The sequence below is a fragment of the Odontomachus brunneus genome, unplaced genomic scaffold (genome assembly GCF_010583005.1).
Source record: "Odontomachus brunneus isolate Ranch 3 - 2012 unplaced genomic scaffold, Obru_v1 Obru_scaffold_196, whole genome shotgun sequence".
Lineage (NCBI taxonomy): Eukaryota > Metazoa > Arthropoda > Insecta > Hymenoptera > Formicidae > Odontomachus > Odontomachus brunneus.
In genome coordinates, this window is record NW_022639646.1 from 306,247 (window position 1) to 323,559 (window position 17,313).

Here is a 17,313-nt window from a genome sequence, read left to right on the forward strand (position 1 = left end):
TATAGAACATCTATTGATCACATTTTACACTGAATCCACTATTTTACACTCATATTGTATCCTGAATGCATTTTCAATAAATGTGGGATACAAAAAATACCTATAGAATGACTCTATATGACCTCATTAAAATGCTACTATTAAGAAATTGTTCAATATGGATTCAAAAATAAATTTATAATTTTCATAATAATCGCTATTGATTATTTTAATATGTTTGTTTATCTCCCACATTATATTTGAGAATTAATAACCCAGGAGCCTTATTTATGGCTAGACATGCATTACATGTGTTTGTTTCTCTTCATATGAGTCAAAGAATTCTGTTGATGTTCGAAGATTGGATACTTTGCTCGGGTAAACTTGTGGGTAAACTTAAAGATTTGACAGACTATTCTTCCTAAAGGAGACAACAAACCGTGAAAATAGAAAACGTTTAAAGTAATTGACTTGTTCTGAAAACCAAGATATTATTATACATTATTTGAATATGACAACGAAAACAGATCTTAGAAAACAGACAGAAGGAGAAGTATGTCGTTTTAACGCATGAATTTGCCAATTTTCAATTTACATTGAAAAAATTATGGTGCCTATTTGTAAAATTAGATAGAACTCTTTCTACTGATTTGACAAGTTCAAATTGCACATGCACGCAATGCTTCGAACGATAAATACAACTTATTCGTTCATTCAACATGCTGGAAAGAACGTATAAAAAAGGAAGTAAAAATTTATATTATGAAGGAAGCGGGAACGTTGTAAAACAACAAATTAAAATCTATATCCTTCTTTGTTAATTTAAAATTACATATAAATATTCTTTGTTATTAATATCATGATGGTATAAATCATACAGTTTCTGTAATTTTACAAAGATCTTACACACTCTACACAAACATATTACTATCTAAAAATATGTTAAAATATTTTCAAATATACAAAACTTAACTTCTAATTTGGCTACCATACACGTACATTTGAGATATTTCATATATCTGAAAAAGAGTAATATTAGAAGTAAACAAAAGCAACCAAGTTTAGAGGACACAAAAAAAAATAAACATTAATGCTTGAGGAAAATTAGAATTATTGACTAGTTTTTAAAAATCGTTGCAACTGTTAATGTCAATAATGTTAATAGCATTTGTCAAACGCATTTTTACTTAAATACGTTTTAAATACTTCCAACACTTTATCTGCATAACTCACGTATATAAAAAAATGTTTAACGTTAAAATTGCAAATTTTTTAAGATAAATTATATATCGAACAGAAGTTTTGTATGAGTTGCTTTCGTAAATCACTTGCGTGCATGTGTATATTGACAGACGGCGTTTCTTATACATAAGTTTTGCTTATATAGAAGTTTAGCTCGTTTACTTTAGTTTTTATATATAAATATATAAGCTATAGTTATCGTCGTTAGTTTAAAGCGATTTGTCAAGAAGGAAAAAGATACGATATCCTCAAATTATTTTTCCTAGTGAATAAATTATTGAAGAAATATTTATCAGCCAAAATTTTCGGCAAACATAACTGAGCATCTTACAGAAAAAATTATATAAATATCACTTTCAGATATTAAGTTATACAGTAAGTTGTTTCAATATTATTTAGAAAGAAACATAAATAATAAACGTTTTATCTAGCACTTGATAATAGTATCAGCGCAATCATTAAGAATACAATTATGTCAACAAAATGAATTCTTTCTGTAAATATCGACACATATGTATAATCTATTATTATATCACAACTGAGGGACGAGCATATCACAGAATACAACTGTGACCTATTCTTCCTTCCATCAAAATTGCGTTTCAATTCGCAATATACTTCGTAATATACTTTTGTGATAACGCAAGTAAGTATTGCATTATTTATAAGTGAATTGGAATATAATTGCACAATCTGCGCTAGGGTTATCACTCGTAAGCACTGCTAAAAATCAGAATTAAAATTGTGAAAGTAATATTCAAGAATTAGTTAATGTTAACTCTAACGTAACATCTTTAATTATTACTTTATTATTTCTCACGAGAGATTATTGCATTTTATTTAAGATATTATATTTATTGTACATAACGTAGTTAATAATTAAAATTTTATTATTTCAACATCACAAAATATGTAATCGATAGAAAGCTTATAGTATATCCCTAACATTTTCTATTCTACAAAAATATTTTTCAAGGAATCTCTTTAAATATATAATTTTGTTTTGTTTTTTATCAGCTTAATTTTAACTTTCCAATATTAGGAGAACGGTGAGAAAATGATATTTGTTTAGCTAGAGGAGAACGTATAGTATTACACATCACCGATATACCTATACTTTCCTTAACAGATGTCGACCATCTAAACTTCAAAACTTTCCCTTTTTCTTTCTTCCTTCTTACCTAAAATTGCACATTAGGGGAAGATATCGTTACATGTATTTAATGTAACATATTATTTTACTTAGACAGGGAATAATTGTTTTTGTGCAGATATAATTGGAGACGAAAATGAGGTCCGTAGTATTTCTTGGAGTCGTTCTGATATTTACCGTCACGGTCGCTAACGAGAATAGAATATATTCCAAGAAAATAAATTGCTCGTCTGTTTCTGAGAATTTAAATATCTCTGAAGTAATGCCAATAAAATATGATGCTAGAATCATAGTAAAACCAGATCAAAGAATATTGTCAGGCATCATGAATATCTTGATTGACGTCAAGAAATCAGTGTGGAACATAAGCTTATGCTATGCACTAACGCCACCTGCCTATGATATTTTTCTTTTATACGCCACGAATGTTACGATATTTGATTCATTTTTAAAAGCTGAATTGGGACGTACACGTTATAAATTTTCCGAGTTCCAATATTGTGACAACAAGAATCTTATAATTTTGAAGTTTAATGAAATACTAAGTAAAGGAAAATATCTGTTAACACTAGTTTATAGGTCCATTATAAATCATAATATCCAGGATATCTTTTATCCAACTTGGAGTAGCAGAAATCAAAAGTAAGACATGAGATATTTTTAATTATAGATTTATATATACAAAGTGTCTTACGATAACATATTAACATCTCTTATACACGTAAATTTTTACTTTTTTTACCCGTCTTGTCTGTACATAGTGGTTGTATAGCGAATTGACGGATATTCTGTATGTAATACATATAATGAAAAAGTTTGATATTATAGATTCAGAACGGATATTACATATTTAAAGTACAAATTTATTGTTGATAATACCACAAATTTTTTCGGCATAACACTACAAACTTGAAAACTTTATGTGAAGCATTTAGTGCCTAAAACGATAGAAACATACATCTATAATGAAATATTACATTAACATCTGTCTTACATATGCACTGATTAGATTAGTTACACACCAGCTGAACATTTATCCTTATTATTTTGCAATATAACAGATGGTTGCTGACGAATCTCTACACACCGCACGCGATACGCGCATTCTTTCCATGCTGGGATGATCCGAGAGTAAAAACAACTTACAACATATCCGTTCTGTTTCCTGCAGATTACACAGTTCTTTCAACAATGTCCGAAAACTATTCTTTCTATGTAGAGCCAGCGAATATACACTTTGGCATAAAATTGATGCAGTTCAAAGAATTCGTTTCGATGCCCACTCATCTGATAGCATTTTTGATAGTCGGTGATATCACGATGGATTTTGATAAACGGGATATCCATTATATGTGGCACAAAACAGACGCGGGTAAAAGATTCACTTATTTGCTAGAAATGGCAGATAATGCAACATGTTATTTTGTTACTCACATGAAAATGAACGCATCGTCATTCTCTCCTAAAATTAACCATGTCGTACTTCCAAATAGTCCTATGAAATCTCTGGGTGCACCCGGTCTTGTTGTTTACAGGTATGTAATAATCATGTTAAAAATGTTACTATGGGAACCGTTAACATTACAAGGAATATTTAACATTTTGAAATGTGATAAAACGTATTTATTTGAGCACAAATTGAATACACCGCACAGAAGCATGTAATATTGCTAATGAGCAACAGTAATATTAAGACTTCTTGTATAAAACAAATTGGCACACACTGACATAAATTATCGTGAATAAATATTTTTGAACTTATGTAATATAACCAAATTATAGAAAGATAATTTATTATCATTATTGGTAGGTTAATGCGTGACAGGTTATCCTTGCTGCTTTTATTCCATTTTCTCTCAATTTTTTCCCTAAAATTTCAATTAAATTAAATATACTTTCAATATGTTTCTGTCAGCTACAAATAAGAGCCATTACTTTCGGAAAATCTAACGTATTACCGGTTTACGGAATTTTGCATATAATTGTACTAATAATTTGTTAAAATATCGAGAATGCACACATATCGAATATTTAGGTGTTCGCATCACACACGTTACAATATACTGGAACTCCGACAATTCTAAAATTTTTTCGGAAGTAAAGTATCATATTGGACACAATATATAAACATATGATGTTTTTAAAATGTTATTACGTAGAAAAATGGAGACAATTAAGTTGTATTCTCGATGATTTTATCACAAATAATACTAGGCAGAGAGAGTTATAATGATAAAAAAAGAGAAAAAGTAATAGAGAAAGAGAGGAGTAGAGAATGTAGAAAGGGAAAAGATATATACAAAGTATATATGTGTTCGGAAATATTTTGAATCATATATATTAATATAATAATAACGTTTAATAAAACTATTTTTTTCAATTTATAGGGAAAGAGACATTACGTTCGATGAAGTTTTAGATTTTCCGTGCAGGGATTTGGATGTTATAACGTTAGTAACATACGAAATGGCACGACAGTTGTTCGTAGGTGTTGCCAGCCCGCATTTAGATACTGATTATGTATGGTTGAACGAGATATTTGCATCATTCTACGGTTATTATGTCATGGACAAGATTATTTTATGTCATTAGAATTAATAAATTGTAAATAAGGTTTCGTTGTTAATAGTTAGCTACTGAGTACTTCTAAACACTTAGAAACATATCACAACAACGACGACAGATAAATAACGATAACAAATACTACAACAATAACTACAATCTGTTGTTTCTAGATATGGGAATCAAATCGATTAATGGAACTGTTTGTAGTTAAAATTATACAGCCCACTCTAAACAGTGATATGTTCTTAGAAAAGGAACCTATTATAAGCGAGGCTAAGAACAGAAATGGAATTGATGGATTACTTTATCCTCTTCTCTATCATAAGAAAGGTGAGGTTGAATAAATATATTTATCTGATTATTCATAACTTATTTAATATTATATGTTTCATCATTTACATCGACATAGCATTTGCTCTAATTCGCATGCTGTCTCAAATTTACTGTCCCGAAGTTTTCAAGGAGGCTATCAGGAAATATGTAAGCGAACGGTTAGTAACGGATAGAAACATAACTCTGTGATCTTATATTTCATTTTCATTGAAATTATATGAAGCTAGCGTTACCCAATATCCAATTTCATAGTTTCTGACGTGCACATTGACGGACACGCTATAAGAAACTCAATTTACTGGGCTACTCACCACTGTTTATTAAAAGATATATGCAAGAAACTGAGTTGCTTACAGTGCGCCAAGCATATGTATGAAATTATACATTGACTAACTTTACACTTTCAATCGTTGTTTGTTTATTTGTCGGAATATTATGTTGATATTCTCTTTTACTGTTTATACGAGACACATAAAAAAATGGAAGCATTTCATTGGAGCATATCCTAAATTAATTACATTTATACAGTTATGATGCCATATTAACGATTGTTTCATGAACATATACATATGTGATGTCAGTAGTTAGAAAGTTAAATGATATAGTTTTGATACGTTTTCCTTTATATCTATATATTTTTATATGTATGTGTCTATACGTATGTTACAAGAGCAAGCTCTAAAAGTCAAATATTTAAAATTGCCGTGTTGTTTACCATGTTAGTACAAAGAATATATGGAGTATATTGGAAGAAGCTTATCCTATGCGAAATATGGCCCACGATACAAGCGATACGATAAAAGAAGTCATGAATACATGGTTAACGAAAACACACTACGCCGAGCTGTTTGTCGAACGTTATTATGACAAACGGCGACCTATGACTTATCTCTCATTGTATGCACGGATTAATCATAATGAATGGATAATACCTGTCAATTATTTTACGAAAATGACTTACATGTCTTCCAATACCTTGGATGTTGTGTGGCATGATTGGTGTTACTTGAATAGTACCCTAAAGGCAGGATATGATGATATGCAGATATCTATAAATAATTTCCTCATAGTCAACGTAGAACAATCAGGTCAGGACATATACTAACATATTTACTATACTATAATATTCCTTTCATGACGAATCTATACAAGGTGCCTTATTTTAATGAGATTATTCGAAAACTAAATTTTTAATCTAAAAAATGTTTCAAATAAAATTTATACGGTTTTAAAGGAGATGCCTTATAATAAAGGAAATTTTTCGCTTAACTCTCAATAACTTTATAACTTTGTTATAATTATATGAAGATCAACTTGATATTTTTCAATACTACTACCTAGATTTTTAATACAAATTGATGTACAAATCGATGATATGTGACCTCCGATCATTCTGCATATAAAAGTACTAGAATTGAATCGTCGAAAAATAAATGCCTCTTAAGATATATTGTATATAATATTTTTACAATTTTAAGTACGAGATATAAAATATCTAGTAAATTATTTATTTCTCGATAATCTCACTATAAAAATTTGAACATAAAATAATGTTAGAAATCGATCGGAGATATATTTCTCATACACTAGTACATTAATTTTACATTAGAATTTGTAAAGTGCAACGATTTTGTTTAACGTTTCCCTGGTAAAAAAATGTTGATAGAGGATGATAGAATAAAATTCTATCGTTCAATCGTTTTCTATTGTTTCGAATATGGATTTTGATTCATGAATTCAGAAATGTGAATAATATTCTAACGTATACGATAGAAAAAGTATTTAATACGTTAATAACAGCAATAAAAGAATTTAATAAGATATAATGATCTAATAAATAAAGTAATAAAAATAACAAAATAATAATAAAATAATTTAATAACATTTCTTTTATTACAGGTTACTACCGTGTTAACTACGACGACAGGAACTGGATGCTACTAGCGACGCACATGCAAAAAAACAATACCCCACACATACCTCCCCTTACTCGTGCTCAACTGGTAAATGATGCGTATTACTTTACAATAGGAAGAAATATCAATACTTCTATCTTCGTCGAAGTCACTAAGCATCTAGAGAGGGATACAGATTTTATCGCATGGTACCCTATGTTTAACATTTTGTTGGATATATCACCTTACTTTAAGTTCTTTGAAAGTAATTATATTAAGGTAAGTATAAGGAGTTTTATAGGTAATGCTTATCAGCTGTTAGCATATGTAGACGCTTGTCTAAAAGGAATAGAATGTTATGATATAACAAATTAATCGACTTGTAAATCTAAAAGAGTTTTGCACATATTGAATCAATCTACATAAAAACGATGTCAACTTAAGTAACAAGGTGACTTGACAGTGTTGACGTTGTATAACGTACGACTTGCAGGAACACTTTTCCATAATCCTGGATAGAGTACTTCTCACAATAGGATACGAAGAGAATTCGAGTGATGATCCCATGAGAAAATCGCTAAGATATTTAGTACGGATGTGGGCCTGTAAACTTAACCATCCTGTGTGTATAAATACCGCATCCCATCGTTTAATAGATTATTATATAGATAATCTGGAAGGACTGAACAAGTAATTTTTCTCGTAATTCATAAATATCCTTCAAAATACTTAATGAATTATGTAGTTACACAACAGTCAATATCATTCCTTAACTAAATATGACTAAGAAATAATATCAAATGCTAAACTGAAATTACACACGCAAACACACACACACACACACCCAATCATATAAGCGTTTATTTCATTTCACTTCGTAGACTTTGGATAATGACGAAAGAATGGATACTTTGTGATGGATCGAAGTTAGAACATTTAGATGATTGGAAAATTATTTTGAATAAAAGTATGATATATAATAATACAGAGCTCTTAGAGTATTTGTCATGTACTGAAAATACTTCGATCATCATATATTACTTAAATTTGATGCTACGGACAGATTATTTCTCGAGACTAGAACAATCTATGGGACCAATATTTCGTAAGATTGTGCGAAAACATGTTAGGAAAAGTATTGTGTTACATTATGTGCTGAATAATTATCGTGCAATAGTAAGCAGGTATTATTTTTCGTGATAAAAGTAGGTTGTTTCTCCTCTTTGGAAATGCAGCAGTATCTAGTAAAGTTCAATTTAATTTTACAGGTTTCCAGAGGATTTCCCAACTAGCATTTTAATAAGTGATATGATTATGAATGTGTATTCATTAAACGACCTCTACATTGTAAATTTTTCAGTTTAAAATTCCTTAAATTATTTATTATTCGCAAATATGATTCTATCTAACTTCTTTGTACTAATCTGTAAACACTGTGTAAAATAAGTTGTTTTATTTACTAAAAAAGATATTTTTGTTTTGACCTGTAATTGTTATGTCGATAGAGTTGTAATATGTTAAGTACTCAATTAACTGTTACAGATACGAGAACATACTCGCAAATTGTTCCTTTCGGATGCGGAAGTTATTTCACATTCTTCAGATCTTCTGCAATCAAACGACGAGCTGACTCTCCACCGGCAAAGATATCTAGGAAAAGTGCAGGACAAGTTTGAAAAGTTTTGTCAAATATGCGAATAATCGAACTGAAAATGTTTAAAAGAGATCGACATTATAATCTCCCGGATCAAATCAATATTATATAGAATAATCAAAATAATCACCGAATGATGTTACATACTATATTGCTGTTATTATTAAGAATGCTTTTCCAAAATGATAAACATTTTTTAATTTTTTAAGAATTCTAACATGTGGTATATGCTACATCATATAATACTAAACATTTTGATAAGACTTATATCTGACATGAAAAAAGAAATCTTTTTTCATGTCAGATATAGGTCTTATCAAAATTCAAAATTTATTCATTTATTATTTACGTAATATATGAAAGATCATTCATTAGATATGTTGAGGGAAATTTATCTTGAAAAGAGTAGATATGTTAATGAATAAATGAAAATTATGATAAAAAGGAGCTGGAACATACGCGCTTTGTAACTGTAACATTATGTATATATATTAATATTTTTTTTTTTGTTATCATAACTTAATAAATTTTTCTGCAGTAGCTCTTAGTTATTCATGTTTTTATTGGTATTATCTTTGTTCCTAATTGACATAACTTGTAGTGTCTTCGAATACTTTATTATAGCAATCGCTTTTACCGTAAGTAAACTTAAACAGCTGAAATACTGCTATTAAGAAATTGTTTGATATGGATTCGAAAGTAAATTTGCAAATGTCTTAATAACCGTTTATTATTATTTTAACATGTTTGACTAGTATCTCCCACATTATGTTTGAGAATTAATAACCAAGGAGCCATATCAATGGCTAGACATGCATTACAAGTGCTTGTTGTTCTTCATAGAATTTTGTCGATGTTGGAAGATTGGATATTTTGTTCGGGTACACATTGTGCATAAACTTAAAGATTTGGCACACTATTTTTCCTGAAAGAACAAACCGGGAAAATAAAAAGCTTTTAAAGTATTTGGCTTGTTCTGCGAAGAAAGATATTGCTATACATTATTTGGGTAACGAAAACGATAACGAAAACATGTGGAAAATAGATATAAAAAGAAGTGTGTCGTTTTAACGCATAAATTTACCAATTTTGTACAATTCATATCTAAAAAATTATGGCACTTGTTTGAAAAATAAGAAAGGATCTTTCCCTCTGATTTGACAAGTTTAAATTGCACATGAGTAGATGCACGCGATGTAGGGAAATGTAAATACAACTCATCCTTTATTTCACGTGCTAGAAAGAACGTATAAAGAAAGGAATGAAAGATTAATATTATGGAGGAATGAAAGATTAATATTATAGAGAAAACGAGAACGTTGGAAAGCAAGCGATTGGAAACTATGTACTTTTTTGTTATTTTAAACCAACATATTCTTTGTAATTGTTAGTATTATGGTATAAATCATACTGTTTCTGTAATTTTACAAACATTTTACGATTCAAAGATATATTAAAATGTTTTCAAATGTACAGAACTTAACTGATAATTTGGCTACCATGAAGATACATCTAAGATATCTCATATAATATATCTGACAAAGAATAATTTTAAAAGTAAACTAAAGAAACTGAGTTTAGAGAACACAGAAGAAATAAATATTAATGCTTGAGGAAAGTTAGAATTATTGACTAGTTTTTGAAAATTGTTGCAAATGTTAATGCCAATATTGTTAAATGCATTTCTCAACCGCATTTTTACTTTAATACGTTTTAAATACTTCAAACACTCTTCATCTGGATAACTCACGTATATAAAAAAATGTTTAACGTTAGAAGTGCAAATTTTTTGAGATAAATCATATATCGAATAGATGTTTTGTATGAGTTGCCTTCGTAAATCACTTGCGTGCATGTGTTTATTGACAGACGACGTTTCTTATATATGTTTTCTTTATATAGGAGTTTAGTTTGTTTACTTTAATTCTTATATATAAATATATAAAATACAGATATTGTTGTTAGTTTAAAGTGATTCGTCGAAAAGGTAAAAGATATCATACATATAAGTACTTTTTATAATTGTTATTATTCTATATATTATGCTATAAATCATACTGTTTCCGTAATTTTACAAACATCTTACTCTATACAAGCATTTTACATTCCAAAAATATATTAAAATATTTTTAAATGTACAAAACTTAACTATTGATTAATTATAACTGGGCTACCATGAACGTACATTTGAGATATCTCATATAATATATCTGACAAAGAATAATATTAGGAGTAAAGAAAAAGAACCAAGTTAGAGGAAATAAAAGGAAATAAACATTGAAACTTAAGGAAAGTGAGAATTATTGAATAGTCTTGTTGCGACTGTTAATGTCAATATTGTTAGTTGCACTTGTCAATCGCATTTTTACTTAAATACGTTTGAAATATTTCAAATACTTTATCTGGATTACTCACGTATATAAAAAAATGTTTAACGTTGAAAGTACAAATTCTTTAAGATGTATCATACATCGAATAATTGTTTTGTATGGGTTGCATTCGTAGATCATTTGCGTGGATGTGTTTACTGACAGACAGAATTTCTTATTTATAACGATAGTAATTTAACTCGTAGTTACATAGTTTTATCTTAGTTCTTACATATAAATATATCAGATACGGTTATCGTTGTTAGTTTAAAGCGATTCGTTGAGAGAGAAAATGATACGATCCTCAAATTATATTTCCTAGTGAATTATTTATTGAAGAAACATTTTCAATGCAAATTCGGCAAACATAACTAGGTACCTTGCATGAAAAGCTAAAAGCGTCATGTTCAGCTTTTAAGTTATATGGTAAGTGATCTCAACATTATTTAGTAAGAAACAGAAGTAACAAATATTTTATCTAGCACTTGATAGTGTTATCAGCTCAATCATTAAAAATATGTTTATGTCAACACAATGAAGTCATTCTGTAAATATCGACACACAAAATACATACTATACATTTAATTATCTCACAACTTAGAAGACTTGTCATGACTTGACATATCAGAGAATACAACTGTGAATTTTAATTTATCCTCTCTTCCATAAAAATAGCGTTTCAATTCGCAATATACATCGTAATATATTTTATGACAATGCAAGTAAATATTGCATTATTTATAAGTGAATTGGAATGTAATTGTACAATCTGCACTACAGTTATAACGTGTGACCACTGCTAAAATTCAGAATTAAAATTGTCAGTCATACACAAGAATTAATTAACTGTAACATCGACGTATCCTTATTATTTCTATATTATTTCTCACGAGAAGTTATTGAATTTCGTGTAAGATATTATATTAACCGTACATAACGTAGATAATAATTCAAACTTCATCATTCCGATATTACATTATGTAATCAACAGAACGCTTACAGTATATCTCTAACATTTTCCTGTATTCTATTCTATTAAAATATTTTTCAAGGAATCCTTTTAAATATATTGTTTAGTTTCTTTATCAGCTTAATTTTTAACTTTGCAATATTAGGAGAACGCCGAGATATTTACTTGTATAGTCAGAGAAGATAACGTAATATTACACATAACCGATATACGTATCACCTTCATTAACAGATATCAACCATTAAAATTTCAAACGCTTTCCCTTTCTATTTTCCTTGTTATCTAAAACTGCAAACTAGCGAACGATATTGTTTTTATATTACGTATTATTTTACTTAGACAGAGAATAGTTATTTTTATGCAGACGTTATTGGAAACAAAAATGAGGTCAATAATATTTCTTGGAATCGTTCTGATATTTACCGTCGCGGTCGCTAATGGAATGCTTTCCAGGAATATAATAAATTGCTCGTCTGTTTCTGAGAATTTAAACATCTCTGAAGTAATGCCATTAAGATACGATGTTAGAATAATAGTAAGGCCACGTCAAAGAATATTGTCAGGTATTCTGAATGTCTTGATTGACGTCAAGAAATCAACGTGGAACATAAGCTTACATGCAGTATCGACACGCGGCTACAATGCAACAGTAAGCGAATTTGCACTTTGCCCCAATGTTAAATTATATCATTTATTTCAATTCCTTAATCTGACTATATGTATAGACCTCATCCTCCAGAACAATATGCTAAAAGTTTTATATGTCAAAGCAAAGATAATTTGAGCTCACTATTTTATCGATGTTTGTGGAAGCTTTTCTTTTATACGCCACGAAAATTACGACGTTTGATTTATTTTTAAAGGCTGAACCAGAACGTGCACCTTATAAACTTTTCGAATTCCAATATTGTGACAAAAAGAATGTTTTAATTTTGAAGTTTAACAAAATACTAAGTAAAGGAAAATATTGGTTAACACTAGCATATACATCCGTTATAAATCGTTATATCGAGAACGTCTTTTATCCAACTACTTGGACTAGCGAAAATCAGACGTAAGCAAAACATGAGATATTTTTAATTATAGATTTATATATACAAGGTGTCTAACGATAACATATTAATTTCTCTTGTATATGTAATTTTCTCATATTTTTAACTCGTTATGCTGTACATAGCAGTTCTATAACAAATTATCGGATATCCTATATGTAATGTATATAATAAAAAAGTATGATATAGATTAAAAACGGGTATTACATATTTAAAGTACAGATTTATTGTTGACAATACTACAAATTTTATCGACATAGTACTACAAATTTGAAAACTTTATATGAAGTATCTAGTACCTACAAACGATAGGAATATACATTTATAATAAAACATTAACGTCAGTCTTGTGCACTCATTAGACAATTACATAATAGCAGAACATTTATCCTTATCAAATACTTTATGTTGCAATACAACAGATGGTTGCTCACAAATCTCTACACACCACACGCGATACGAGGATTCTTTCCATGCTGGGACGATCCGAGAGTAAAAGCAACTTACAACATCTCCGTCCAATATCCTTCAGATTACACAGTTCTTTCAACAATACCCCAAAAATATTTTTTCTATGTAGAGCCACCGACACAATTTGGCATAATATTGATACAGTTCAAAGAATTCGTTTTGATGCCCACTCATCTGATAGCATTTTTGATAGTCGGTGATATCATGATAGATTATAATAAACGCGATATCCATTATATGTGGCACAAAATAGATGCGGGTAAGAGATTCACTTATATACTAGAAATAGCAGAAATGGTAACATCTCATTTTATTACTGACATGAAAATAAACTCATCGGTCATCTCTCCAAGAATTGACCATGTCGTACTTCCAAGTGGTCCTATGAAGTCAATGGGTGTACCCGGACTTGTCGCTTACAGGTATATGCACAATAATTATATTAAAAATAATATAATTTAAGTCATTAACATTACAAGAAAGACGCTATAAAATTTGATAACACAAATATATATGAGCCTAAGTTGAACACATCATACAAAGACATGCAATACCGTTATTTAACAGTAATATTAATTTTCTTTGTATAAAACGAATAAATGCACACTATTATAAGTCACTGTGTAAAGTTATTTTTAATATATATGTAATATAAGTAAAGTGTAAATAGTATTTACCATTCTGTAATGTAATCAGCAATGTGAGATACCTTATCCTAATATTTTTCATTCCATTTTTGCAATTTTTGCAGATAATTAAAAACTGGATATATTCACAATACATTTTTATAAAAAAAAATTAGTAGCCGTTACTTATGGAAACTGAGATGGATTATCAGTTTATAAAATTTTCCATAGTATTAAAAATTCATTAAAATTTCAAAAATACAGAATATCTATACGTTTGCATCACACCTGTTTCTATATAGTGAAACTTCGACAGTGTTAATATATTTACACAATTAGAATGTCATACTACGTACGATATATAGACATATGTCGTTTTTAAAATATTACACACAGAAAATATGAATATATTTTTATTATATTTCTAATTATTTTTCACAAATAAAATTAAAATAAGCAGTCATGGCTAACGAAAAGAGAGCTAGTGATAGGGAAAGAAAAGAGTGAAGAATGCAGGGAGGAAAAGGATATGTACAAAGCATATATGTGTGTGCAAAGATAATTCATAAAGAAGAAAAAAATATACACACATATATATATATATATATATATATATATATATATATATATACACGAGGATAATATCCAAAATGACTATTTAGCTTTAAAAGTTAAAGAAGCAATTTATTTCTTAATATTATATTCTATTAAACACACAATAACTTATTATATATTTTACATAATCTCCTCTTTTATTTTACCATTTATCATAACTGTTCACAAGTTTTAAAATAAAGTTATTGTAGTCTCTAATCCAGCCAATTCTTAACTGCAAGCTACAATGTGTCATCACTTCTAAAGCGTTTTCTACCGAGAAGTTCTTTAAATTTACTTTAAGAATTGCATAACATTCCATATCTCACTGTCGTTGGAATTTTGTATAGTAGGGTTTATTTTAACTTTCGCGTAACGTTCACAAATATATGTATTAAGATACGTGATCTTTAGAACACTTAAATAACAGGTTAGGAAAATGCACTTTAAATTGGGGAGAGGAAATGAGAGAGAGAAATATATGGCAAATATGCGCAAACAAACTGTGTTTTACAGATTTTCCACATACACACACACACACACACACATACACACACACATATATATATATACATATATTTGTATATTATTTATTTATTATATTATTTATTTATTATACATATTATTTCTATATAATTATACATATTCATACTATATATATATTAATATCGTAATGACTTTTGATAAATGTCCTTCTCTTCACTTTACAGGGAAAAAGATATTATTTTCGACGAAGCTTTAAATTCTACCGGTCAATATCTTGACATTAAAATGTTAATAGCATACGAAATGGCGCGGCAAGTTTTCGTCGGTGTTGTCAGCCAGAATTCAAGTGATGATTATGTGTGGTTGAATGAGATGTTTGCATCATTTTTCGGCTATTATATCACAAACAAGGTTATTTTATGGAATATTACTTCATCAGAATTATTATTAATTGCAGATAAGCTTTTGTACTTAATGTATCTTATTGTTATTTGAAAAAATTTAAATTCCTGAAAATATGTCACGTCAATGACAAAACTACGATTATTTATTCTGTTACTTCGAACATTACTCTTGATGTAACAGTAAGTAGAAACAACAGATAACGACAACTAGTTTCTAGGTATGGACGCCACATCGAATAATGGAGCTGTTCGTAGTTAAAATTATTCAGCCCGCTTTAGATAGTGACACGTTTTTAGAGAGAGAACCTATTATAAACAAGGCTAAGAATAGCAATGGAATTGATGCATTACTTTATCCTCTCTTATATCATAAGAAAGGTAAAGAAAGGCTAAATAAATATTTACATGCGTTTATCCAAATATATTTAAATTATTTAATTATATATTTTGTCATTTGCATCGACGTAGCCTTCGCTCTAATTCGCATGCTGTTCAAACTTTACAATCCTGAAGTTTTCATAGAGGCCATTAGAAGATATGTAAATGAACGGTTAGTAACGGACAGTAACTTAACTATGGTTTTATGTTTAAGAATCTTATTGAAAATTTATGAATCTAACGTCACCCGATATCGAGATTTCTTGCTTTTCGACATGCATATAAACAGACACACTATGAGAATCTCAATTTGCTGCCGGTAGAGTACTCTCTACCGTACATTGGGAGATCTACGAAACAAAATATATTGCTTACAACATGCTTGGCACACGCAAGTCAGAGTGCATGCAATTGTACACTGTTTAACGCTAACTTTACGTACTTAGTTTTGTGCTACTTTTAGAGTAAATTATGCTCATATCCTTGTATTATTATTTGGACATCAACAAATAAGAAAATTTTTTTTATTTTATATTTTAAATTGATTATATTAATACACTTATAATTTCGTATTATATGTAGTTTCAAGAATATATGTTAAATGATGTCAGTAATTGGGCAATTAAGTGATATGTATTATATCAGCTCTCAAAGTTAAATATTTAAAAATCCCGAGTTTGTTACCTCCTTAGTACGAAGGACGTGTGGACTATATTGGAAGAAGTTCATTCTCTAAAATTCGAAAGCAACTATACGGTAAAAGACATTATGAATACTTGGTTAACTACAAAACATCACCCAGAACTGTTCATCCAACGTGATTATGTGAAACGGACTGCAGCTTGCATTTCATCGCGCCCATTTATTAAGAGTAATCCCGAATGGATAATACCTGTCAATTACATTACGGAATCTAGTTATGAGTCCTACAATATCTCGGAGGTTCTTTGGCTTAAATGGGGTAAAGTGAAAAGTATTACTTCCCTAAATAAGGATGATTTTCTTATAGTTAACGTAGAAGAGTTAGGTAAGAGCACAAATTAATATATTTAATATACTATTATCCTTTCATGACTAATGTATATGTATATATATATATATATATATATATATATATATATATATATATATATATATATATA

At 29.0% G+C, this 17,313-nt stretch overlaps 2 protein-coding genes across 16 annotated transcripts in view; both read left to right on the top strand.

The window, feature by feature from the left end:
• The first annotated feature begins 1,246 nt into the window (after window positions 1-1,246).
• Window positions 1,247-9,368, top strand: LOC116851899 (glutamyl aminopeptidase-like). 10 transcript variants are annotated; one of them, XM_032831800.1, is made up of 13 exons: window positions 1,251-1,596; window positions 1,653-1,867; window positions 2,493-3,016; window positions 3,436-3,909; window positions 4,762-4,894; window positions 5,110-5,269; window positions 5,349-5,430; window positions 5,996-6,360; window positions 7,172-7,446; window positions 7,661-7,857; window positions 8,049-8,351; window positions 8,436-8,514; window positions 8,710-9,368. In XM_032831800.1, exons 3-13 carry the CDS (start codon window positions 2,511-2,513, stop codon window positions 8,866-8,868), a joined length of 2,733 nt encoding a protein of 910 aa, XP_032687691.1. In that variant the 5' UTR covers window positions 1,251-1,596; window positions 1,653-1,867; window positions 2,493-2,510; the 3' UTR covers window positions 8,869-9,368. The 10 variants fall into 10 exon arrangements, with proteins under 10 accessions (XP_032687697.1, XP_032687695.1, XP_032687694.1 ...); XM_032831798.1 differs by having other exon boundaries at window positions 1,251-1,867; XM_032831801.1 differs by lacking the exon at window positions 1,653-1,867.
• Window positions 9,369-10,794: 1,426 nt separating this feature from the next.
• LOC116851906 (glutamyl aminopeptidase-like) overlaps window positions 10,795-17,313 on the top strand; it is a 9,184-nt gene continuing 2,665 nt past the window's right edge. Inside the window, exons 1-9 of one of the 6 annotated variants that reach the window (XM_032831822.1) lie at window positions 10,795-10,808; window positions 11,513-11,616; window positions 12,500-12,809; window positions 13,024-13,214; window positions 13,635-14,105; window positions 15,614-15,800; window positions 16,012-16,171; window positions 16,262-16,343; window positions 16,864-17,198. In XM_032831822.1, coding sequence (XP_032687713.1) covers window positions 12,519-12,809; window positions 13,024-13,214; window positions 13,635-14,105; window positions 15,614-15,800; window positions 16,012-16,171; window positions 16,262-16,343; window positions 16,864-17,198 — 1,717 coding nt within the window. In that variant the 5' untranslated portion in view covers window positions 10,795-10,808; window positions 11,513-11,616; window positions 12,500-12,518. The other 5 variants (XM_032831825.1, XM_032831823.1, XM_032831824.1 and 2 more) reach the window with 5 other exon arrangements.

Bases quoted from the DNA above. Each gene is read 5' to 3' on its own strand.
- LOC116851899 (XM_032831799.1), top strand. From the start codon at position 2,511: ATGAGGTCCGTAGTATTTCTTGGAGTCGTTCTGATATTTACCGTCACG. The intron at 3,017-3,435 runs GTAAGACATGAG...GCAATATAACAG, and splicing joins TGGAGTAGCAGAAATCAAAA to ATGGTTGCTGACGAATCTCT. The intron at 5,431-5,995 runs GTTAGTAACGGA...TTACCATGTTAG, and splicing joins AGGAAATATGTAAGCGAACG to TACAAAGAATATATGGAGTA.